Consider the following 26,128-nt stretch of genomic DNA (forward strand, 5'->3'; position numbering starts at 1 on the left):
CAACCCTCACCCATCAGCCACCTCAACCGGTGAGGAGGTTGACGCAAATCTGACCATACAACACTCCACGGGCTTGAGCCCTGCCACCAATACGCCCTTACCACCGTCAACTGCGCCTCAGGACCACCCATCCCAGTCTCTTAGCGCAACAATTTCTCTGGCCGGACCGCCAATCACCCCGGTTGATCCCAGCAAGATACCGCCTGTGCCTAAACCACCAGCTCCCCCCATGATCACTCTCCTCAAATCTACCACAAAAACAGGCTCAACTTCTGATTCCCCTACTGCTTCACATGAAAAATCCAGCCCCGCTACATCAAAACCCTCGGACCAGCTCAATCCAATCAGCTTTATTAGAGATGAAACTGTCAGGGGCAAAGTGCATTCCATCCTCAAGACTTTCCACCGCAATCTCAACTGTCAAAAATTTACGTTAGCACACAGCTCTGTGCATGCATTCATTGACTGCCGTGCCAGATCCATGAACAAGAGGACACCACCACCCAAATTGCCTCAGTTCAGTCTGGTCCAGTCCGAATCTACCCACAAAGTATGGCTGAAAGAGATTCAAAAGTTTTGTACATGTTTCACTGCGGTCCAATATTGTTTTCTTTTCTTCACATCACAATTAGCTGAATCTTTCTTTTTTTGATATCAGTGAGCACTATACTATTGCCTGCAGAAGATGAGCCTTGGTTCTCACCTTCCTTGATTGATATCAAAAAGCTCAGGTTGGCAAATCTGGCGGATTTAAAAGCAAGCAGCCATATTGAATATCCCCTTGTTCTTTTACTCCTTGAAATCCAAAGACCATCCAAGCTTCAATTGTCTTGATGGTCCAACTGCATTGCTTCCTCTATCCAGCTTACAGCACACTCATTTTTGGTCAAACCACCTTCATTAAGCGACTTGGAGAAGGACAACCTTGGCTCCCATTTGCGCATTCTGGAGTACCTCACTCGCTGCAAGACTTTGGCGTCAAGCTCAAATGCAGAAGATGGGAACATCCGCAACAACATGTCTCTTAAACCCTTATATCAGTTACACGAACTGATAATTGATGTTTTCATCACTTACGCCATCATACGAGGTTCTGCAGCCGCCGACGTTGAGCCGGACGTGAATTGTTCAGATAGTCAAGCATTAGTTTTGCAAAAGAAGGAGCTTGACCAATATTGCTCAAGACACAGCTACATCCCGTTTTGCCTTTACCTCATGGCTGGTGTTCGTGGTCTTATGCTGGCTCCTAATAATCGGAAGTTTGCTTCTGGCGCGTCTACCCTGGGTTTCTTGAGCGCTATTGAAATCCTCTTCAAGAGAAACTCACCACAAAGAGAGGGTTTGGAACCCGTTTGGAAGCGACTTGGCGCATACATTGACAGCCCTTTCATTGATTCCTTCCTCACCCCCAACTGCCTATTTAGTTTCTGCCATCCTCAAATAGTCCAACTTGCCCAAGCGGTTACGTCTGACTTCCTTATCTGCCTTCAAAACCAATTTCCAACTAGTAAATTTCAACTCCCTTGCGCTATCACTTCCAAATGATTAGTTTTCTTTTCCTGTCTGTTCCTGTGTAAAATGCTATCCCTCTTTTAAATCCCTTTCCTTTACAGAATAAAAAAATATCCACTGTTAAATTTGGCGTCCACATGTTCTCTTGATTACCTGTGCCTACTGAGCGGTCTGAAATGTTGATTTTGCTCGAAATTGAAACTATATGGATGGTTTTCTATGTATGCTTCCGAATTCAACCTGAATCCAGGAAAAGTCCTTTTGCCTGTCTAAAATGTTTTTTTGAAATTATCAGTATAAATTTCTGCCACCACTTTTGCCTACATATTCCTTTTTTGTACATTTTGGTGTAATGCTGGTGAGGTTTGAATTGATATTTAACACATCTGATGACACATCTGACGGACTTGAACACTTTGGTCTGAAACTAACAAAATGGTTAATATGAGGCTTGAATAACACTTGGACTTGTATTTCTTCAAGAGGAAAAGCTCCAACTGAATTCATTTGCAGCGAGTGCTGTGCTTAGATAGATTTTAATGAGGAACCAGGTGAGGTGCCATACCATTGGAGGGAACATTGGAATCATCCGCACAACACCTCAAATTGTAAAAAAAACGGAAGGCATTGTAACATAAAGGTCCATTTTTTAATATTGTTTCTCATGTTACAACTCACAAGTTAAAAGTACTAGTACTACATTTCTTGAAGGGAAGATTCAATGTGATATAAGAAAAATATAAGAAAAATGTAACAAAAATATAACAAAAATGTAAGAAAAATATAAGAAACACATACAACACATGTTTCAGTTATGTTTGATGCATATACAAGTGGTTTAATATAAATGTTTGAGCATGGCAATGTGCACACATTGCCTCCATTTTGAGGGTGGTGATTGTGGGGTGAAGTTCAATATCTAGCCCTATCCTATTTTCCCTGGTACGAATGAGCTAGTGGCACCCGACTGCAGGTAGAATGTCACACAGCCTTCCATTGAATTTCACAGACTTTCACCCAAATTTCAAACCTGTTCTGGATCCTGCCATTGGTCACATTCAACTTCAACTTGCATCACCTCACATCAACCGCTCCGTTCCTGACACACTTGACTTCAATTTGCCCCTTGACTCAACCTTGGTACAATTTATCCTCTACTGATTGAACATGTGAGCCTGAGTCTCTATAGTGACAGCATGACACAAGAATAAACAGGGCAATATTTGGATAAAGAAAATACAAATAAGAGAGAGAGAGAGAAAGAGAGAGAGAGAAAGAGAGAGAGAGAAAGAGAGAGAGAGAAAGAGAGAGATAGAAAGAGAGAGAGAGAAAGAGAGAGAGAAACTGAGCAGGATCAAGATGAGCAGATATTGAAGGTTATTCTGGTGGGAATGCACGTCCACTGGCAATGCTACCTCTTCAGAAGAGTGCTGCCAAGCTGTGCTAGAGAGTGCTACAGCCTCCTCTCACCAAAGAAAGGTGGAGGGATCCTGGATTAGACAAGTTTAATCCAGCCACAATTTTTTAGCTTCCTTCCGGATAGTCAAGGTTCTTTAAAGGGAAACCTATGTGGTTTTTTTCTTACAAAAACCATAGAAAAAAGAATGCAGATATGAAGGGACAGCCCTGTGATCAAGAATGAGGCAAAGGCCAGCAGAAAAGAGCAGATCAAGCAAGACACAGAGTTTTACCTCTGAGATAAACAAGGTTCAGTGAAAGAGGTTACTTACTGTCAATATCCTAGGCGCCTGTGACGGTAGGTATACTGGGAGTGTTGTAAACTCTTTGGTGGTGATCCTGGGGTTATCTGGGGTGTGGTTCTGGTGTGCTGAAGTCTGTAGATCCGCCTCAGGCAAGGGGGATCCTGTCAGCTGGCTACTATGGCAGAGCCACCGTGACAAGATAAACATGAAAATATAAAAAGTAGTTTTACATATGAAAGAGACATTATTACTCTTACATATGTAAAACTACACAAAAAACATTAAATACATATGTAAATAATTGATTACTTAGCTTTGTGTAATCAATAAGTAAAATATTATAGAAGATTCTGATTCTACGGGTAAAATAACCTAGGGTACCTCACTTACACTTACCCTTAATTATTATCCCTTCCTTGTGTAAAACTAACTTCAAAGTTTAAGCAAGTGCATCATGCCCCGCGTGAATGCACTTGTATGCATATATATATATAAGTACATATGTTTACACCCAGTTTCAGTGAGGTAACTGAGGTGTTGTGTATAGTTTAAAAGATGGCTTTATTTGTTGCGTGGCGCACCCAAGCCCGCGTGCTCTGTTGCCTAGAGCTCAAGCCCGCGCGCATGGTGTACATATATGCATAATGCATAAACTAGCCCGCAACCAAAGCGCTCAGGCTACCAGTAAGTGAGAATGGGCCAGAATACGCCCCAATAGCAATATTACATGTGTTATATGTCTTGTACACATGTAATTAATCACCAAACAAGATGTAATTACCACGTCATTCAATATAAAAACATTCTAGACTGAAAAGGACTCTTGCAGCGTGCACAGGAGAGACTAGAAAGCGCCCTAGCTTCTCCCAAGCCTCATTACACGTAAATTACAACTGTAGTAAATATGTAGAAGGGGTCAAATGAACTGGAGCATTTAATGAGCGCCTCCAGAACATGTATAAAGCACTGCTTGCACATGTACAAGTGCACAGAAGCCAGTTCTAGTACCTTCTGTGGCACATTTCCACGGAAATGTGCGTCACAGAACCCCCAAACCAGCCCCTATGACGTGTAAGGCATGTGTAAAAACACGCAGAACCTCTGTAAATGGTCCTTGGCAACCCTTGTATCCAAGCCCCAAGGTTCCACGACCAACAGCGCCTTCTAGCGCAACCAAATTGCCTCAGAATGCGCCCACAAGTGTCCCCATGTCCCCTGGGCGCCCCTGGAGGCCTGACTAGGCTATAAAAAGGCCTCTTTCTCCGCCCAAAAGGGGATTCTCCATGCTTATTTACACTACTATATTTTACCCGCCTTCAACATGTGCTCAATAGCCTGTTTCCAGCCTGGTAAGACCCTTAGTAGTTATTTTTAGCCTCATTTTTTCGCCAGAAACTGCCCATTTTCCATCAAACCTTCAGAATCACCTTCTTCAAGCGCTTCCAACTTCCCAGTTTCTATCCTGTAGAACCTCAAGACCCTAAGGGCTTTTTACTAGTAAGTTTAAGCCCCTTCTCTTGAGATTCTACGCCATTCTTTGCTGGGATTTAAACCACCCCTGTTCACAGGCCCCAGTGTGTTTCAGGTAACTAAATCCTCTGCTTTTGCACGATGCCTTTGAGGGATTAAACACCCCTGATTTATCAGGCCCCTCTTAAATTTAATTATATTAATTTTATTAATATAATTACTCTATTTTTTGCCCATATTTTTACGCCATAATTACCAATATATCATTGGAATTATCCCTTGGACTTTTGTCCCAGAGTTTTATACTCTTTTGTACTATTTTTGCACCACGTGTAGCTAGAAGGAGTAGTCCTTGGCATCAACGAGGCTGACAGATCCTGACTACAAACATTTTCACAGTTTGCTTATGTAATCTACATATGTACATGTGGTTTGGCGCGCCTGGTAGCGCTGACACGTCACAACTGCGCATGTGCGCCACAACTCAATAACTCAGGGAAGGAGTATAGTTACAAAGAATTGTTAAGTTGTAACTGGGGTTAAAATTGCATGAGGAAACAGAATATGAAGTCAAAACAAGGTTATCACTTAAGATGAAAAAGATATGAAGTAATTCACATGTAAAAGGTAGATAAAGGGGACTTTAGGTCAGCTGAGTTGACTCTAAGGCTGACAGAACATCTCTTGATTCCGTAAGTCATCATCTCCCCCTCCCCCTCCTTCTCATCATTGGTGCACAACTAATCATACCCCAGTTAGGCGTACGGCCCTACAATAACTTGTCTACATGCCACAATTTCTTTGCCCTTTTGACTCTAGATGAAGAATTGATGCAATATTTTCTTGATCAATTATCAGCCAGTCTTTCGCTGAGCTGCCTGAAACTTCAATCACATCCTTGCAGCAAATTACCGGCTGTCCACCCTATTTCTCGCCACTTATTGTTTGCCGATCCGCCTGAAACTTCAATCAAATCATTGCAGCAAATTACCGGCTGTCCACCCTGTTTCCCGCCACTTGTTCCTGTATTGCTTGACTGTAAGACACCAACCTACTCCAAATAAGTCAACAAGAGATCGTGCTTATTTTTTCTGCAAAACTCCTTTCCAGGACTAATCAACACATCCCATTTCATCGACTAACTTCCACACCTTATCTCACAACCTTGGTCTTTCCTTAACCAGCCACTCAACTTATTCTGACAAAAAATTCTGCACTTTTTAGACCAAGTATGACTATATTGTTCAATTTTGGAAGTCCCGTGGCTTTTGGGCGTACTGATCACACATTGACTTGACCAAGGTGCAACCCCAACCCAGGTACCGCGCCGGGTAACCCTGCTGATCCTTGACATTCTGATAGTCTTGGAGAGATCTATCCTCTCGGCTCTTCTGCCACACCGTCCCCATTGGGCGAAGCGGGTACCACTTATCGCCGGGTCCTGGAACCGTGATCCAACCAATCCGGTGTTTTTAATCCCCCCACTGGCATTGGGGTGGACCCTTTGTTGTCTCCTACACTCCCTCCTCCCCTCTCGTTTGTTGGTCTCTCAAACGCAGACACCGCTGCCAAGACCAAGCCCCCTTGCAAGAAACAAGCACCCCGTTGTTCCAAAGCCGCTGTGACTGATTGAGTAGCTACGCCTGATGCTATCCAAACCCGTGCTCACCAGGAATCTCCTCCGCTTGATCCTACTCAGTTCCACGGCCGTCAAAAAAGATCAAAGCTGTCTGATGAGATAATGGAGAAGGTGAAATATCAGCCCCTCGATCAGCTCCGTTATATTGTTGCAAAAGATCCGGAATATGAACGGCTCACTAGCGATGACAAACTTGAGTTGGATGAGGCGTACCGCGCTTATCAGACTGCAGTCCATATCATTGCTATCAAGAACAAGCTTCAAATCAAGCCTGTGTTGGAGTACCTTGGTAATGACACCCGAGTCCGTGGTCCCACCTGCTACAACAGCTACTGCAAGTACAACTTGGTTGCCGGTCTTGTCAGCCAAGACAGTAAGTTACCTCCAGAATTAATTCTTTTGAAACACTGCCAATGCAGTTGTGTCAGACAGCGCTATCCGTGCTTGCATCGGACATTTTCATCTGATGTTACATCAGTTGAAACATCCAATACAACATCCAGCCAATGCAACATCGCGCGCGCCCAATGTTGCATCACACTGGGCCTATTTAATGTGGGTCTCAGCGATGTAACATCGCCAGGGGATCAACCAATCACATTCTTGGTTGATGTGGGGTCGACCACTCCCCCCGCCGATGCAAAGCCCACCCAACTTTGCATTGGCATTGGGTGATGTTACATTGGATGCCTGCGATGCAATGGCCAACTTGATATTGGCTTTGTCAATTTTGAATCGGCCGGTAGTCATCCCTCATGGGCCTTGCTCAACTCAACCTTGCCGTTTGGCGAGGTAACCTCAGCTGCGGAGACCAATGCAATCCCCGGTGGATGAAATTGTCTCCCCAGTCCAGAACCGTTCATCAATGAGGGGAAAACTTTTGCAACTACCGGCTCAGAAATGGTCATCATAGAGTGTATGTACCTGGATGACCGGCTCAGAACCGGTCGTTTTGAGGAGTGTACACTCTGTATGACAACCGGTTCTGAACCGGTTGTCCAGGAGGGTACACTTTCTTGATGACCAGTTCTGAACCGTTTATCGCAAAGGGAATACATTCTTCAAGGTGACCGGTTCAGAACCAATCAAGGTACACCACGGGGCGGGTTTCTGGGAAACGGCCCCATCCAATGGACGCTTTTGCCCTTGAAGCATCCAGAGGATGCTCCCAAAGCATCTGATGGACGCTTCCGCGGCAACATCATCACTTGGACGCTTTCCAAAAAGCGTCCAAGTGTTGCTTTTGCCCCGGAGCATCACTTGGTCGCCAAAAACATAGCATCCATTGGACACTCTCCATCAGGAGTGTCCAATAGACGCTTTTTGTGCAGATATGCGCACCAACAATTGGGCACTCCAGGATGGACGCCAAAAAAAGCTGCCCACCGGAAACTCTGGGTTGAGTGTCTGGAAAAGAAGGATGTACAGAAGCGGCTGTAGAATCCGCGCCCATTGATAGAATTTGCTACAAATTGGATCAATTGAAAGATGCTATGCAGGCGCTTCATTTGAGGGCACAAGACTGTGATGAAGCTGAGGGAACGGTGTTGATTGCAGGATTTGAAGTTTGGTCAAGCTCCCATTGGGGGCACGCGCCCCGCCGTAGGAGAAGGCATGATGGAAACTGCTGTAAAATCCACGCTCAGAAATATAATCATTTGAAACCAAGATCAATCAAAAGCAGAGATCCAGGTGATTCAATTGAGCCAATAATGATCTAAGTATGTTAAATCTACACTTTCATGGAAATTGGGTTCATGGGTTCACCCTCCCCCTTTCCCAAAAGGCCCCAAAAGGGGCCTACCAGTGGCACAGTGGCCAACTTGGCAATATTTCCCACAGCTCCCTTCTTCCCAGGCAGAAGTATGTTTGACTTTGCTGCCGTGTGAATTAAATTTTAAGTCCCCAAACATTAATGCCTCGGACTGATCCCCCAATTCATGAACCATGAATGAAAAGGGAGCGGATTCTCCCACCTCTGCCTGTTGCAAATGCAAGGGGAGGGAGATGGGCAAATGGTTGGTTAAATAAATTGCCCAGCCTGAGCAAGTGCAACAAGGGAGTAAAATTTGCCTCAACCTGTGCAAGTGCAACAGGGGAGGTTTTTTCCTTCTTTGTGTGATGAATGTTTTGACCCACCTTTGCAAGCGAAGCACGGGGAAAAGATAAGACATAATCAGCCTGCGCAAGCACAAAAGGGGATTGAGATAAAAGATTAAAGCCCTCAAACCTTTGCAAATGCGAAGGCGGAGAGTGTTAACCAACGAATCGTGCTCAACCTCCACAACTGCAAGAGGGGAACTCAACCCGTGAAGGTCCAGCCGCCGTTGAGGCGCCTTTATTTATTGTCTACCTCCCCTCGCTCCTCTTTTTTTCTCTATATCAACAGCGCACACATGTTTCAATAAGTCCAGGAGTCCTCCCCATTTTGGGGTACTCCAACACTGCAAATCTTTACAGTCGCGTGGCGCTGTCCGAGACAAGCAACTGGGACCCTTCAAACAAAACAAAACAAATCAGAACTTCGCCTTTAGATGAACTGCACACTTTTTTGTTGCTATGGATGTATATGTTCACACCCGGGCCAGAACCGCTTTTGGCCAAGGTGGGTCTTTTTTGACGGTTCTCCCTCTCAAAGATGCTGCACCTTTGCTGTACCTTCCTAAACCACGAGAGGCTTTGACTGTCACGCGTGGTGGATTTTTTTCTCTCCAGCTTTGTACAGGGAAATACCACTTCCCAGGTCATGAGGGTATTGTTGCTGGTAGTGATCCCTCAATCACAAAGGCCGAGCTGCTTCTTGTGCATCCCCAGGAGTCCTGCCAATCCCTCCCGCCCGCTACACAGGCCACCAAAACCTCCTTGGCCTGCTCATACTTGCCCAATGCTGTTTGCTTCGCCTCTGGCCACGGCTTTTCACAATGGAGTGAAGGCTCTAGAAGCCAGCTGTTTGGCTGCAATCATGTATCTCAAACACTTCGCCAAGGTCTAAAACCACTCGCCCACCATCATTGAGAATAGCCCCCCCCCCCCCCCCCCCCCTTCCTCCTTGAACTAAGCCTGACCCCCAGGAGGGGGAGGAGAAGTAGGCCGGTCATTGAGAGGAGCGATGACCAGAACCCGGTCATCAAGAGGAGAAAAACACCTCTTGGTGACCGGGACCAGACCGTTCATACATTCAGGGGATCAAGTGCTCCTCTCAATGGGTCCATTTCCCGGTCATCGAGAGGAGTCAAGACTCCCCTCAATGACCGGAGCAAACTGTTCATCACTCATCTCGTTGAATGGTTTGCTCCAGTCATTGGGGGAGTGTTTCTCCTCTCAATGACCGGGTCTGTTCCGGTCATCAAGGAGATTAAGTAATCCTCTTGATGACCGGATCTGCTTGGTCATCGAGTGGATTAAGTACTCCTCTTGATGACCGCAACGGACCTGGTCATTGAGCGGAGTACTTAATTGCCTTGATGACCGGTCTGCTCCCGGTCACCGAGAGGTGTGTTTCTCCTCTCGATGACCGGTTGTGTTCTGGTCATCGAGAGGTGTGCTTCTCCTCTCATTGACGGATTCCGTTCCAGTCATCAAGAGGTGCGTTTACCCCTCTCAATGACCGCAACGGACCCGGTCATCAAGAGGAGTGCTTAATCCCTTAGATGACCGGTGATTTGCACTCCACATGTGTGCTGGCCGGTCGTCCGGGGAGTGTGTATCCTCCGCACTGTGGGCCTGCGCCGGCCGTCGGCACGGCACAGCGGCTGACTTCTGCCCCTCGAACTATGTTTTTGAGGGGCTGTGTCCCCAGGTCATTCATGGCAGGTTAGATATCCCCGGGGAAGAGTCACCGGGGGATCCAGCTCATTAATGGGTATTTATTTTTCAACCTTGTCTTGTGTGATTAAAGTGAGTGTCCCAAAATTTCCAAAAGAATTGTTGGAGGGGGGGGGAAATCTCCTCTGCCGCATGGCAGAAAAAAAATGAGAATTTTATGGTTTTTCAGCTGCAGTGCACAAAGCGTTTTGAGCTTCTGCGCACTGTGGCCGGGATGTTGAGTGGACTCCTCCTGCAGTGCGCAAAGATTTTTTTGTGCACAAAGTACATCCATATTTCTTTTAGAGTGGGCGTCATTTGTCCTGTAGGAAAACATGTAACTGCACTACTCTCTGAATCACATTCACAAAGGAATGAAGTTCAATGCCAGATTCCTCTGTTTTCTTCAGCCTCAGAACTGTCAGGGGCCTTGTCCGTGTTATATGATTACTGGTTCATACAGCTGTAGTGAAACCTTCTCTTTCTCAGAAATTGTGTCCAGGAACAGTGCGGGTATGACTGAGGCCAAGGATGCAACTATTAAATTACGTTTAGCGTAATTAGCGCTAACTTAGCGGTTTTTGAGGCCGCTACGCTACGCTAGATTGTAGCTTAAAATCTATTACATTTAAAGCTAACAGGTATTTGAGAAAAAAGTGTAATTTTAGCTGCAAATTACAGCTAATTTAGCTGTAATGGGTAGCTAATTAGCTGTAATTTAGCTGTAATTTAGCGTTAGCGTGATTTAGCGGCTTTGTATTACAGCTAAAACTAACAGCCAAAATCATTAGCGGCCAACTACTATGCTACAGAATTAGCGCCGCTAATGTAATTAGCGTAGTAGTTGCTTCCTTGCTGAGGCTCATCAGGCTTTCTGTCCATTCCTAGCAATGGTGTCTGTAACATACCAGGATGGGGTTGGATATTTATTGTTTGTTGCATCTCTCAGCAAGGCATTCTTCTACACATCAATTCTCCATAATCTCTATACTGACATGGTTCCAAATTTCAACATATAACCACAGATTGATGGCATTTTTACAACTCTGTGTGGATTAATAGTTTTTTTTTATTTTTCCTTCCACAATAAAAACATGCAAATTCGCAACCCTGAAGCAAAGAAGGTGATAGTCAGCCAGTGTATGCAAATTGTTGGCAGGTGATGTAAGGCAACCTCATAGTGTCCTGTATATTTCCCTACAGCATCATGACAATTCAATTGGAGCAGGATATAACATTGGAAACCCATGGATCCAAAGAAAAGTTCTTGTAGTACCAAGTGGGTTGCACACCCAGAATTCCAGGTGTGCTTCACTGCACATAGCAAAACCTTTCACCATTGTCATGACTACACCCCCTCTTTGAAGAGACCCCAGACTTTTTTTACCATATGTTGTCATTATGGTCATTCTTGGTCTCAAGAGTGCAGTAATTCAGCTTGATGTTTCCGCTGGCATATTACCTGATTAGGATAAGAGATTTTTTGTATGAGAAAATAACACTACTTGAAAATTGATTATGCTGTGAATATTTTTCAAAAACTTTTGGGGTGGTGGGATAATTTGGTTCTCCATTTGTTGGCTATCATCCATCATATTTTTTGAAGTGAAATTTTGATCTTGCTGCTATTCAGATATGTACATGTTTTTGACAATAATTCCTCCTTCAGTATCCATTTCATTACACAAAAGAGGTGGGGGGGGGGGGTTGTGGTTTAGGGTATGTTACCCTCTTCCCCCAAAGGTGCAGCGGCGTAGCCGCTTTGAACTCTAGTGCAATAAAGTTTATGAGAAGGTGTCCGGCAGAAGAAGCAAGAAAGAAAAAAATATAGAAGCTGCTATTCTCACCCAAACTCTCTGGAACCAGGACCAATCAAAATAAGAAATCCAGGTAGCTATTTTGAGCTACTAATTATGCAATAAATCCAAGGGGAAGGTGTCCGTATCAGGGTTTCAAATTTGGTCAAGTGACTTATGGGGTGTGCGCGCTGCCGTTAGAACAGAATGCTAGACAGAAAGCGCTGTAAAAACCACAATCTTCAATGAAAATTGGTACAAATTGGATCATTTGAAAGGATAGATTCAGGCGGTTCTTTTGCAATACTTAAAATGATACAAAGCATGGCGTAACTGGCTTGCCGTTTGGAAAAAAGCAGCCATCAGTCCCCCCAGCCATTCATTAATTTTTTAAGCTTAATTATTCTGTTTTATTTTATCTTTTGATTTGCAGAGAAAGCAACGATCAACTGGCCAAGCCTCTACCACAAATGCACAGTACATCATATGACCATTTTTGACACAATTTCTGACCAAAATGATAACTCAAAGGAAAAAAGTAAGAAAAATATCACATTTGTTGAAGCTAAATAACATCATCAACATTAATTTCATCTTCTCCCCCTGAATTGTTCTTATCAAATTCAAATTGATGTACACCCCAATTCTTTAGGCCATGTACACACATTTAACCATATCTTGGTTAGAAATAGGGTCAGTCTAAATGCACTCCACATTTTTACTTCATGCACTCCAAATATGAGTGCCTAGAATGTGCACTCACAACAAAGCTGGCGTGGGGTCCAGTGCACTCCAAAAGACTATGAGTGATGACATCACCACTCCAAAAAAGGAGGAGTGCGCAACCAGACACTCCAAAGGCCCCCAAAAACAATGAGTGCACAATTCATTCACTCCCTTAGTTTTGAGTGCAAAAACACCGCACTCCCTTTTAGATTTATTGTCCCCCTGAAAAGGGAGTGCATTACTGTGAACTCCAGTTATATATGGAGTTCACAGTTCTGCACTCCCTTTTTGGTGCATTCAGATTGACTCACAAGTCCACGTGTCCCACTCAGCAAGACTCACACTCCTCCCTCAAGACGACCAGAAACATCTTACCCCACCAAGCAGACTTGACGATCTCGACAAACCCCAAAGTTAACATGTCTAACCAACAAGTTAACCCAACCAAACAAACAACATCGAACGGCGGTACTCAAACAACATCAAACGGCGGTACTCCATTGACCACAAGCGCGATAGCTAAAAACTCTGGAATTGGCACTCCAATGACCGCCGGAATGACCGCCGGCGTGACTGTTACTCCAGAGGTTTGGGCACAAATGCAAAGCCTCCTTGCTTTGTTTCCAATTCAACAAGTCCAACCAAACACAATCAACAGTTGTCCGGAAGCTCTTTCGATAGGATCTGCAGCTCCAACCAATCTTGCGATGGCTTCCGATTCCACATTGTTGATACCATCTTTGGACCATTCTTTGTCAAACTCTGGCTTGGACAACGGTGGCTCTAAAGACAAAGAAGTCAAATCAGATTCCAACTGCGGCGAACAACTCTCCACCGATTCCGAAGCCAATCAAGCAGCCAAGGAAACCGTCTCTGATTCCAAAGCTAATCAAGCAGCCAAGGAAACCGTCTCCAAAAATCGAGCAGCCAAGGAAACCGTCTCCGAAGCTAATCATTTTGGCGCCTGTCCTGACACTGAAGTCCTCAAACCTGTTACTCAAGTCCTTAACAAAACGCTCGATTTTTTGAAAAAAAGTGACTTTGATAAGTATGATTTCAAAGCCGGAGGTAATATCTTAGTTGTTTTAGACTGCTTTTCTCTGCCGATCTGACATTTTACTATTTTTTTTGCTATGTAGGGCCATTGGAACCTCCCCTGTCCGCTTGCTTTGCCTTGATGGATGATGTTGTTTGCTTCTGTCAATTGTGGGCAAAAACGCACGGATATGCTGTTTCCAAGTCGAACTCTCACCCCGGCAAAAACGTTTACATCAAATGCGACCGTTCAGGTCATTTTCGTGGCTCGATAATAAACAAATCTGGCCGAAAAACATCCTCAACCAAGATCAACTGCCCTTTTCACCTTAAAGCCTCAATCCCGACCAGCAAAAAAATCACCAACAAAGTATGGACTCTGGAAGTCTTGAATGGAACCCACAACCATGGCCCATCCGATGTACCTGCCAGTCACTCTGCTCACAAACGGCTTATACCAGAGCAGGTAGAGGAGATCAGAAAACTTTCACAAGCAAATCTGAAGCCCGCCCAGATCTTATTACAACTTCGTACTTCTGACAACGAAACATTTGCAACTAACAAAACTATTAGTAACGCTCTCCAGAAGATTCGTCGAGAAGAACTTGACGGTAGGGACCCGATACAAGCCTTATTGGCCGTCCTGAGGGAATCGAACTGGGCCTACGACGTAAAGGTGAACTCAAGTGGTGCGGTTGTCAATCTTTTCTTTGCTCATCCGGGGGCAATTCACCTTGCACGCATAAACCATCATGTTGCTCTCTTGGATTCAACGTACAAGACAAACCGCTACGACCTTCCGCTCCTACACGTAATTGGTCAAACGGCAACAAACTGATCTTTTTCGATTGCATTCTGCTTTCTGACTTTTGAGGACAATGATAACTATCTCTGGGCTGTGAATACCCTGAAAAAGCTTGTCTGGCCACCTCAACGCATACCAAAGGTCTTTATTACTGATCGGGACTCTGCCTTACGGAAAGCTTCAGCCGCCGTCTTCCCGGAATCACAAGCAAACCTGTGCACATGGCACATCAACAATAATATTACCTCAAACTGCAAGAAGTATTTTCCTGCGAACCCCAAGAGTGCTGCTAAAAAATCAGATGAACCCGCTCAAATCCCGAACAATCAGACCAAAAGTCCTGAAGATCGATCTAGTCAAAAATCTCGGGATAAGAAGCCCAAAGCTCCCTGGGATGTCTTCATGCAACTTTGGCAGCAAGTCACCAGCGCAAAAACAGAAGATCTATACAACAAGCACTTCGATACTTTGAAATCCTTCCTTGCGACTTGGCCTGCGGTGCTCCATTACCTCGAAAAAAATATCATCCCAGTTAAACATCTCTTTGTCGTTGCCTGGGCATGTCAGTATCCGCACCTTCGAAATCTCAACACCTCAAGAGTGGAATCTGGCCATGCTTACGTTAAAAACTTCATAAAAAACTCAACTGGCGACTTGCTCACTGTCTTCCATTCCCTGTCCCACGCAGTTGACACCCAACTCAACCATGTTCACGAAGCAATTGGACGAGATACTGGCAAGACTCTTGTCAATGTCCCCAAACCGTTCGTTCCTCTCCTTGGCAAGACATCTACGTTTGCATTGAATGAATGCGTGGTCCAATACAAGAGGCTTGCCAATCTCGATCAAACCAAGCCGTGCTCTAAAACTCTTACCGTTGGAATTGGTATTCCGTGTGCCCACAAGCTATTGGATATACTCAAAAACGGTGATGTGTTGTCTCCGTCGGATTTTCACTCCCAGTGGAGTCTCAAATATAACCCAGAGATAACTGTAGGAGATTGTTTTTTCAACATTATATTGTTTTTATAGTTGCTAATATTATGAAATGGTCCTCTTTCAAAACAACAACAGCATACCGATGACACTGAGATCGATTTGGATGAAGAATTAAAGAAGATAAGTCTCGTACTCTCTCAAGAAGATCCCAGCACCCTCGCAAGGATTCTTGAGCAATTTGATCAAATTATTGCCGGAACTCACATAGCGGTTCCAATTCAAGCTCCCAGCGTGAAAAAACAAACAAAAGGGAGGCCATCATTGAAGAAAGCGCGATCAACATCGACTAAAAGAAATCCTTTGACCTTTGAACTAGTCGAAGCAAAGTTAAAAAAGCAGCAATCAGCGGCCAGAAAGCGCGCCTTGAAGGCTCCGGAGCAAAAGTCCAAGCAAATCAAAAAAGGTACCAACAGTTATAAAGCCGCCTCCAAATCAGAAGCGGCCTCCAAATCAGAAGCGGCCTCTGAATCAGAAGCGGCCTCTGAATCAGAAGCGGCCTCCAAATCAGAGGAATCTGTCGATGAAGTAAGCAAGAAAGAGAGTGAAGAAGAAAGTGGAGAAGAAAGAGACGGAGTTTCTGACCAAGAAAGTGGAGAGGAAGGCGAAAACCGTGCTTCTGAGAATGAACGCAGCGGATTGGCTAATGAATCCGGGCAAGATGGTGGAGTTACTTTGTCTCCCAAAGTGATTTTTTTTCCTCTGCTTTGCCTTTTTATGCAATAATTGCCTGACAATGTACTGATTTTTGCGTTTTTTTAGCCTTATTATGCTTCTCAGATCCCGTCAAATCTTCAACAGTATGTCAAATTGATTTTTGATCCTTCAGCCAATGGCAATTGTGGATTTAGATGCATTGCCAAAGCGCTCGGGTACGATCACGACGATGGTTGGTTCCGCGTCAGGAATGATATCTTGGACGAGGTCAAAACAAACAAAACAATTTACTCTAAGCTACAGGGCGGCAAGACGGAGATGGAGAGGATCATTGCGGGCCTCAAGTTGGAAAGCTTGGAAGCCGAGATTGACCGCAGTCAATGGCTCGACAAACTTTCGCATGGACAGATGCTTGCAAATGCATATGTCCAACCAGTAATCTTTCTTTCTTTAGAGTCCTGCAGCACCTATCTTCCGCTGCGACTTGGTCCGGTCTCTGGAGCTTTGGAGCCCATCTACCTGCTGCACGTAAATGGCAATCATTGGGTCCTCCCTAATGTCGAGGGGGAAGATGGGGTACAACCAATTCCCCCTATCATGAAGGCCACAAGAAATACTACTAAGAACGCAAAGATCTGGTACAATTTCATCCAGAAGGGCCTGGATCTCTTTGTGGCCGGGCAACTTGAAATGTAGTTTTTTTCTATTGTTTCTTGATTTTCAAATCTTATTGCTTGGTTTCCTTCCCTTTTTTCTTTCTTTCAGATGCTTGTGTCCGGATGATGACTGGTCCCATATGAAACTTATCCTCCCCAGCCAATATGGCTTGCTTCACTTGCAATTGCACCAGTTTCAGTTTCTTGGAGTGCACTTCAAGGTTCCTTCTAAATATTGGAGTGCACTGAAATGCACTCCATCTAGCATAGTACTAGCTGGAGTGCACTCCAATTCACCTTTGTGGGAAATTGGAGTGCATGCCCCAGCACTCCAATGTTAATGGAGTGCTTTGACCCTCACTCCAAAATAAATGGCTTTTTGGAGTGGCCATCACTGCAAAAAAAACTTGGTCAACTGCTTTCAGTTGACATGCAGAGAACTCAAGCCAAGCTGCCATTGTAACTCCACCTGAATGCACAAGTGTCTTTGTTGGCACAGTCACTGTGCAAGGTGCACAGTGACTGTGCATTAAAGCTTGGGTTGAGTCAAACCTTGAGTAAGGCTGGTGTAACACCACAAGCTTCCTCAGAGTTACCACATGTCAACTGCTCACAGTTGACACAGTTTTTTTTGCAGTGCATGCCGGTACTCCAATAAATGTGGAGTGCCAAGGCAGGCACTCCTACATTTGGGAGTGCAATAACCCAGTACTCCAGACTTTTTGGAGTACCATGTCAAATTAGCCAAAAACATGGAGTGCATGAAGTAAAAAAGTGGAGTGCATTTAGACTGACCCTAGAAATATGGGATAGGTTTGTCTGAGAAACTTGATGATGTGAAAACGGGTCATGGAGCAAAGCAGTGTTGATCACAAAGTGTCTGTTGTTGGTGTGTTCAACTTGGGCAGTTATGATTTCTATTTCTTGGCGCTCAATTTGTGCCATTCAGGTATTCTTGATTGGGCAGTTTTCTCTGTTGCAATTATGCTGAAGGTTGATGCAAGCTTGAACATCCTGAAAAACAAGTAACACAGTTATTTATTTTATTTATTATTTCAATAAAAAATCTGAATTAAAAATTCCAAAAACTCACCCTTGCGTTACAGTACTGTTTAGTCTTTTTCCAAAAAATTTCACGCATTGAATGATGCTCATTGATTCCCTTGAGTTCAAAGTGATTAATAAGGATGTCAAACTTTGACCTTGCGCTTGAGTGAAATTCCCATAATGATTCAACAGATCCAACAATCAATTCTCAGCCGTGTTTTGGGATCTGGAAGGATGAATTAAAAGGATTTCAATGCAGAAAATAATGGACTTGCCACAACAAAACTTCTTTGCTCCAAAACTTCATGTTGCTTGATTTAAACTTGAAAAACTTGTCTGATTTGGTTGCTTGAGCAGTGTTCAGTTAATCGCTGAGGTACGCCAAGCTGTTCTTCTTCAGGAAATTCAATCACAGTGCCAGGGCACTATTCACATTGCCAGAGGCACTATTCACAGTGCCAGAGGCACTATTCACAGTTCCAGGGCACTATTCACAGTGCCAGGACACCATTCAGTCCCAGGGCACTATTCACAGTGCCAGAGGCACTATTCACAGTGCCATAGGCACTATTCACAGTGCCAGAGGCACTATTCACAGTGCCATAGGCACTATTCACAGTGCCAGAGGCACTATTCACAGTGCCATAGGCACTATTCACAGTGCCAGAGGCACTATTCACAGTGCCATAGGCACTATTCACAGTGCCAGAGGCACTATTCACAGTGCCATAGGCACTATTCACAGTGCCAGAGGCACTATTCACAGTGCCATAGGCACTATTCACAGTGCCAGAGGCACTATTCACAGTGCCATAGGCACTATTAACGGTGCCACAGGCACTATTCACAGTGCCCTAGGCACTATTAACAGTGCCAGAGGCACTATTCACAGTGCCCTAGGCACTATTAACAGTGCCAGAGGCACTATTCACAGTGCCCTAGGCACTATTAACAGTGCCAGAGGCACTATTCACAGTGCCATAGGCACTATTAACAGTGCCAGAGGCACTATTCACAGTGCCATAGGCACTATTAACAGTGCCAGAGGCACTATTCACAGTGCCCTAGGCACTATTAACAGTGCCACAGGCACTATTGACAGTGCCAGATTTTTTTCTAGTTCCATCAATCATTGGCTCCAGTCTTGACTCTCAGGAATTTTTTTTTCTTGTCTCTGCCCCATTTGGGAGCATCTCAGTTCACTGGAGCGACTCTAGCGCCGCCGCCTTCTCCTTTTTTGAAAGCTTGGTCCCTCTCGGAATCCGGACGAAGCTCCCAACCAATTTCGTTGCCTGGCCAGCCTGGCCTACCAGGACCCTCAGGACCAACCCCAGACCTTCGGAAGCGGCCTCAAACAGCCTCGGACCCAAGAAGCTTGTGCTCCATCCCAACTGAACAGAAGCACCCAGAGTGCGCCAAACGGCCCCTGCCCCTCCTGTGACGGATCTGCGCCCACAGAGCCCATCCCCTCCAACAGATAAGAAGCACTCGCCAACTCCGCCATATTCCGTGACACCCTCCTCGCTCCCCCAAAGCTAAGCTGCCGCCGTCGCTTGGTCCAGACAACCCAAGCCGCTGCAACCAACTGCTTTGACAAGCTGCTCCCCACCGCCAAGCGCAACCCCGTCCAGGCCGGCCGTCTGCTCCGCTTGATCTACAACAACCAGCCCTTCCGCACCAACAAAGCCCTGCTCCACGAATGGCTCTCCAAGTACCGCATCGGCAATTTCAACCTTCCCAATGTCTGAACGCACCACCTCCTCTCAGATCCGAAGGACCAGACAGGAAACAAACGCACACCCCTTGCCCTAATCCTCATTGTCTCTAACGTCCACAAAAGCCTGAAGTCCCGCCTTGCTCAGCCGGCAGTCCACCACCAGAGACTACGCTGACCTGCTCCCACTACCAAGATGGATGAATTTGCGATGTTGTATATTGATCAATATAGCGTATATTGATCAATTTATATTGATCAATTTTTTTTTATAATTCCTCTTGATACCTTTTTCTGTGTTCCATGTCTCCTTAATACTCTTCTATAATCTCTCTTCTTCCCCCTGTATTTTCTTCAAGCCACAGGATTTTTTTTTTTCTTTGCCTGATAACATTCATAAATTTCTACATACAACATTCAATTCTTCATGAAAAAAAGACATTGCAAGGTTTAGGATTAATCCAGGGTGGATGATGGGTCTCAATTTGTTTTTCTTTTTTTTTACTTCAACAATTGATGTTTCTCCAAATCTACTTTTTTTCAAAAAAGGAAAAACATTGACCCCTGACCTCTCTCATGAGACCCTCCTGCACACATTGTTAATTTGGTTGGTTTAACTTCCTGAAGATATTTCACATCATACTTGAAGTGCTACTTGCATAGAAGGCCTTTTTGAAATTAGTTTACCATGGTTTAGCATATTTGTGTCAGGTTCTTTTTTTTATCTACATTTCATCAACCACAGATTAATGAGGAATATTTCCACATAAAATTTCATCGGACAATTGTTCTGCATAGAAAACCCAGAAATATTGTGTTTGGGGTCACATCCATTATGCAGCAGCTACAATCTAATCAGTTGCCAAATATCACTACAGTTTTTTGGTGTTTCTGCCACCATATCTTATCCCAGCGTGGGAATTCTTCCAAGATTAAAAACAGATAATTGCGTGGATACAACTTTTTTTTTCTGGGCAGCAGTTCCCCATGCAAACTCCGACCAAAAAAAATCAAAGATGTATCTGCGCAATGATCTGTAAGAGGCATGATTGCAGGGGAGACAATAATTTGGGCAAACCCAATCAATACACCCCAGCAGCCTTGCGGTGTCATGTACCCCGCCGCCTCCTTTTATGCCTTTCCAAAATGCGCTCAGCCAGACGGTGTGTCATTCCATGGGCACAACAGTTTCACCGCTTGTTCAAGAATTTTTGCGGTCATCTTCCTTTTTTTGGTCATTGCTTTGCTACCTCCACCAATCCTGATCCGTGAATTTAAATACTGCCATTGAACAATTGCTTGTTTCAGCTCCTGGAATAATCACATTGTTTCCAAACTACCAACCTCTCTTTGCACCCAATTTTTGTTTACTTTTTCCGGTTATTGCTTTCCTACCTCCACCAATTCAGGTCCGTGAATGCACACACAGCTATTTATTCAATTGCTCATTTCAGCTCCGTCCATACATAAGCTTATTGGGTTGTTGCTGTTCCCCCGTCGCCGTTCTCATGAAAAATATTGCCTGACTCACTGGATCCCGTTCCCACCATATTGTTCATGTCCTTTATCCGGCGCAGTATTTCTACCTTTTTCAGCACTCACCGTCTTTAACCCAGCCGCTTCGCGTTTCCTTCCACACCTAAAATACCGCTCACAACCTTGTCCCGGCGCAGCACCGAGGCTTGTCTGTTACCTAAACCTGGCTTTGTTAACCGGTAGTCAACCTCTCTGTTCCAAATGTCCACGTGTAATGGCACACTTCTTTTTCCGGGCCCTTGACCTATCCCATAAGTCAATTTCCGTTTTTCATCTTTTCCGTCTTCTAGATCACGCCATGAGATGCTAAATGCAACCTCTCCAACCCACCAATATCCAAATCCTACCTCGTTGGCATGTTTGTCTTCCGAATCCTGATTATAAATACTCCACAACCCTGATTCACTTTCTCGTTGTCCACACACGCCCCACCTCACTCATCCCCGTTTTCCTGCCTCCCTTTCCATTTCCTGTTTCCACCTTGGTGCCGCCTCTCACACATATTCAAAGTTAGAACTTCGTTGTGCCGCTGCACCAGCTTCCCAACACCTGTACATTGCTTATTCACCCGCTTCCAATTGCCACATAATGGCTCCCGCTGTGTCAACTTTAAAAAGGCAGACCCACCCGCTCTTCAGCCGCTCCCCGTTCAATATTACCAAATGTGTAAGCACATCTCTATTGTAATCACATAGTAACCGTGCCAACTAACTACTCCACTCAGCTCCCCCCCTCAATAAGCCCCGGCTCTACCTATGGCCAACTTCTCTTCAAATCCGCACTTTGTTTTCTGGACACCAACAACGGTTTGGAAATTAACATGAAGCTTTGCCTACAGTGCTATGGATCAGCATCAACCTCCCTGTTTGCTGATAACATTTACTTCCTGTCGGGCCGTATCATTGCTCCCAACGTCAAGTCGGCGCCTACGTTATACTTTGAGCACGACATGACTTTTCCTGTCGCGGCTGCAGAAGGTTTTGTGCCTACTTTGGCAAATAAATCTGCTTGTTATGGCTTTGGAATTGTTGTCTCCAAATTCAAAGAGGAAGATCACACGTCTACCACCACTCATTTTAAAAACCTTTTCGTCAAAATAAGCCACACGGACTACGATAACCAGGTATGTTCCTTTCCCGACCTGTTCAATGCTTGTACTAATGAGGCACTCTTAGTCCCGCTCCCAGGTATCTTTTTTAGTCTAGTACAAGATAGCGGGGAACAGAAATTTGGCAAAAACATTTGGGCTTTTTCAACTTGGAAGAGAGGTAATGTTGTTGGGATATTTCAGCGGTTACAATATTCCTGAACGCATGCTCCAGGTGAATGTAAGTGTTCTTCCTTCTTTATACTTATTGGCGGGCTGAACTGTGCTAATTGCGGGCAAGCAGGCGATGTGGGTCTCCCTTGCTTTGGGCCATGAGTCGAAGGTGTCGGCATAATCGCAAGCTATGCAGTCCACGTCTTCTGGACCCAAGCCCCGTCGTCCTGTTCAGTAAGCTGCTTCTTCCACTCGCCACACCCATTGTCCCACATTGTATCCTGACAACCTTCCTCCCCAAGGATTGATTTTTCAGATGAAGAAGAAGCTGAACCTATCTTGGCTCTAAAACCTACACACACTGATAGTATGCCCGCTGGACCAATCAATAGTTTACAGGTGCAAGAAGACAATCAGGCAAGCATGGGCAACAGCCCCAGCGACGAACCTGAGGGCAATGTTGTATTGCCTAAGAAAAGGAAGTACACTAAGAAGGCCAAGCCAACCTCGGTGGAGTCGCCAGTCCTCAACAATGACTCTACGCCCATTGGCGAGTAAACTGCCTTACCGATTTTCCTGTGCTTGAATCATCTGCTACTTCTGCATGTTCTCGCTTCCTTGGCGCACATTACATGCCCTATAGCAACTGTTCACGGTTGTACTGCACCAGAGATCTGGAATTCTCTGCCTCTGTCCTCAACCAACACCCATGCTCATGCTTGATTTGTTGCATTATTCAGGTGTTTGTAATTACATGATAAAACATATGTATCTGAGTTGTTCCTGACCGTGTCCTGTTTTGTTAACCTTTGAAATGCATCTAACCCCTCCAATTAATCTTTATCTTGAATCTGTTTGGCAGTTGGTTCTGCGCATGATTTCATACACAGTTATCTTATTTTACATGTCTTCATGACGTCTCTGATCAGCGGTTGTTCTTGATCTCTGCGTGTGTAGCTCAAATTCCGAAATCAGTTTGCGTGATGATATTACCTCCATTGCCAAGTTTCTCTCCGCTTGCTCAGGGGTATGATTAACTACTCATATTCCAACAATCTCTGATGGTAACATTGATGGGAGTAGTGTGTGTTCTACATGGTCATAAACTATGGTTGAGACAATAGCTGGTCTCTCATTGCAAATGTGATTTGTTACCACCACCAAGCTGAGCCTGGCTCCTGAACCGAGCCCATAATCAGATGAATTGAGGGACAGCGTGTGGGAAATCAATTCAAACGCTCAGCATAACATGCAACTGTGGCAATGCATGATGCAATGGTCTGATTGGCCGTGCTCAGGAGCAGAGATAAGAGCCGTTGCACACCACAAGTCCTGCTCACGTTCTTATCCACTTCTCAATAACCAGCTTTGACCATAAGCAACTACGCCGGAATTGGCGCCTGCCTATAATTGTGAAGCTGTTGACTTGAAATGACACTGGAGCCAGACGGCAGAAGTTGTTCTCTATCTGCGCGGGCTCGCAAATCACGTTCTGCCACGGGAAAAATGCTGAAACTACTTCATCACTGGGCAAGTTGAGACGCCCTGTGATTGCCATCATCCACTCAGCCTTTTTATACACCTACCAGACTTCTCTCAATAATTTCCTGCAAAGCTGGTTATTGTTAAATGGATAAGCACGTGACCAGGACTCGGGGTGTGCAACAGCTCTTATCTCTGCTCCTGAGCACGGCCAATCAGATCATTCCATCATGCATCACCACAGTTGCAGGTCCTGCTGAGCGTTTGAATTGATTTTCCAAACGCTGTCCTCTCAATTCATCTGATTATGGGCTTGGGTCAGAAGCCGCACTCAGCTTGGTGGTGGTGACGGGTCTCATTTGGAATGAGAAACCAGCTATTGTCTCAACCATACTTTATGATCATGTAGAACACACATATTTTCCAAGCTATTACCGGCACAATATTATCGGCCTTTTTAGTAACAGTGGTGCAGCAATTTTACAATGATAACAGATAGCGCAGGGTACTTATGAGTACCATAATCATGTGTCACATAGTGATTTGGGAAGTGGTGGAAGCTATTCAAAGTGCTGGGTAACAGTCACATCCGCATTCAGATAAGTTTGGATCCATTTGTGGACTCTCAAAACATTCAAGTTGTGTGCATCTGCTGTGCCATTCAAGGTTGCGGGATCATATTCACCCATGACAGGACCATTCCCAGATGTTTCGGTTAAAGGCTGAGGCTCTAGGGCGTACAGGAAATACCTTAACATTAGCTAAATGTGAATGACATCGTTTCTTAATACTGTTGGGAGACGTTACCATTATAAGTTACGTTCTGAGCCATTGGCCAAACTTTGATAACCATACGAATTCGTCCAGGGCCGTGAGGCAGGAAATGCACTGTAGTATAGTGCTCAGTTACTACCCCAAAGCGTGCATTCGTAACGACCTTGCGGAACAGTTCTCTGAGCCTGTTTTTTATTGCGCTGCAAATAATATTGGGTTGATCAGTGGTTGTGACGTTGGGTAACACATTGGCTGTTATTTCCGGCCATTGGTGATTAGCAGTGATCTTTAAAACTAAGATTTGGGTGTCACTCATTGCTAGACGCAGGCGCAGTGTTATATATTTGGGTTTTGCCAATGATGAATTTACGCAATGGAGAAGAATATAGAGCTCACGGGACTGATGCATGTTATTGACACGGTTTGTGGGTTTTGTAGTCCAATTTCCCATCAAAGGTTTCCGCCAGATGCCGGATAAAGGTGTGCACTATTGGAATAACAATTCTAACAACAGTCGACTGTTATGTTCCAGAGTCGGGAATCTTTTCAGCCTATTACCACGCGGCATGAATACATTGATAGCTCGGGTCTGGGTTATGAATGCGCATGGCTATAAGCATATCAATACCAGTAACCTTGTCAGGGCGGGTCTCTATTGTGGCCGCGCCCTGAATATAAACCTTAGTTATGATCTAAGGTTTCAGCTGATCTCAGCTGTCATGACGTTAGCCGGAGCTCGACTTGGCCGCAGAACAAGGAGGAAAAGCCGCGCCTCCGTCTGGAGGGGCTGGTTGAGCGTATCCAACCAAATTCCAAAGGAATCAAAGATTGGGTCCTTTCTAGGACTTAGAGAGATGAAAGGAAAAGGTCGGCTTACTGAGACGAAGCGCGGAAGGTCAAGGGATAAATTGGAGAAAAGAGGAAAGGTGGATCAATGGGCCCCAATCGTTGTAAGTTGGCGTTGGTGGTCAAATACAACAATATTGGTGGGCTTGGTAACTGATCTGGGGGATCCTTCCTGGTAGGAAGGTTCCCCAGTACTTATACCCCAGTTGTGCTGGGCTGACTTGTGGTCCGATGCCTACTGGACCATCTATCCTTCTGGGAATCTCTAAGGAGGTCCCAGGCGGGGTTCACTCGCTCACTCAAGGTCAATACCCGAGTCCTTCAACATCAATGTGCTCACTCGAGGGCTCCAGGCCCTCTCTTACTTGGTTGCAGGCCGCCCGCGCTTGTGGCGGCCCAAGGGTTGTCGTCGCCTGCGCTGTCTGGACTAGTAGGCGGCTGACACTCGCCCCCCCAAAAAAGCACTGCTCTGATTGGAGTAGTGCCAGGATTGCGACGCTTGGCGGCCCAAAACTTCCACAGCAACACATCTGCGTTAAGGATTGAGCTCTTCAGCAGCCATTTATCATGGTCCGCCGACAGACCTTTAAATCGCGTCAGGTAAAGACGACAGGCTTGACCTTAGATCCTTGTAAGCTTTTCGTCAAGAATCCGGAACGCAACGTTATT

At 45.0% G+C, this 26,128-nt stretch overlaps 3 protein-coding genes across 3 annotated transcripts; all 3 read left to right on the forward strand.

The window, feature by feature from the left end:
- Positions 1-6,426: 6,426 nt before the first annotated feature.
- On the forward strand, positions 6,427-6,701 carry PtA15_6A590 (uncharacterized protein; the record flags this gene model as incomplete). Its single annotated transcript, XM_053170311.1, has 2 exons — positions 6,427-6,627; positions 6,690-6,701. 2 exons carry the CDS (start codon positions 6,427-6,429, stop codon positions 6,699-6,701), a joined length of 213 nt encoding a protein of 70 aa, XP_053021515.1.
- Positions 6,702-13,069: 6,368 nt separating this feature from the next.
- Positions 13,070-13,762, forward strand: PtA15_6A591 (uncharacterized protein; the record flags this gene model as incomplete). Its single annotated transcript, XM_053170312.1, has 1 exon — positions 13,070-13,762. The coding sequence occupies one exon, from the start codon at positions 13,070-13,072 to the stop codon at positions 13,760-13,762; it is 693 nt and encodes a 230-aa protein (XP_053021516.1).
- An 8,753-nt stretch (positions 13,763-22,515) lies between these two features.
- On the forward strand, positions 22,516-22,915 carry PtA15_6A592 (uncharacterized protein; the record flags this gene model as incomplete). Its single annotated transcript, XM_053170313.1, has 2 exons — positions 22,516-22,591; positions 22,674-22,915. The coding sequence occupies 2 exons, from the start codon at positions 22,516-22,518 to the stop codon at positions 22,913-22,915; spliced, it is 318 nt and encodes a 105-aa protein (XP_053021517.1).
- Between the last annotated feature and the right edge of the window lie 3,213 nt (positions 22,916-26,128).

Source organism: Puccinia triticina, chromosome 6A (assembly GCF_026914185.1).
Source record: "Puccinia triticina chromosome 6A, complete sequence".
Taxonomy (NCBI): Eukaryota; Fungi; Basidiomycota; class Pucciniomycetes; order Pucciniales; family Pucciniaceae; genus Puccinia; species Puccinia triticina.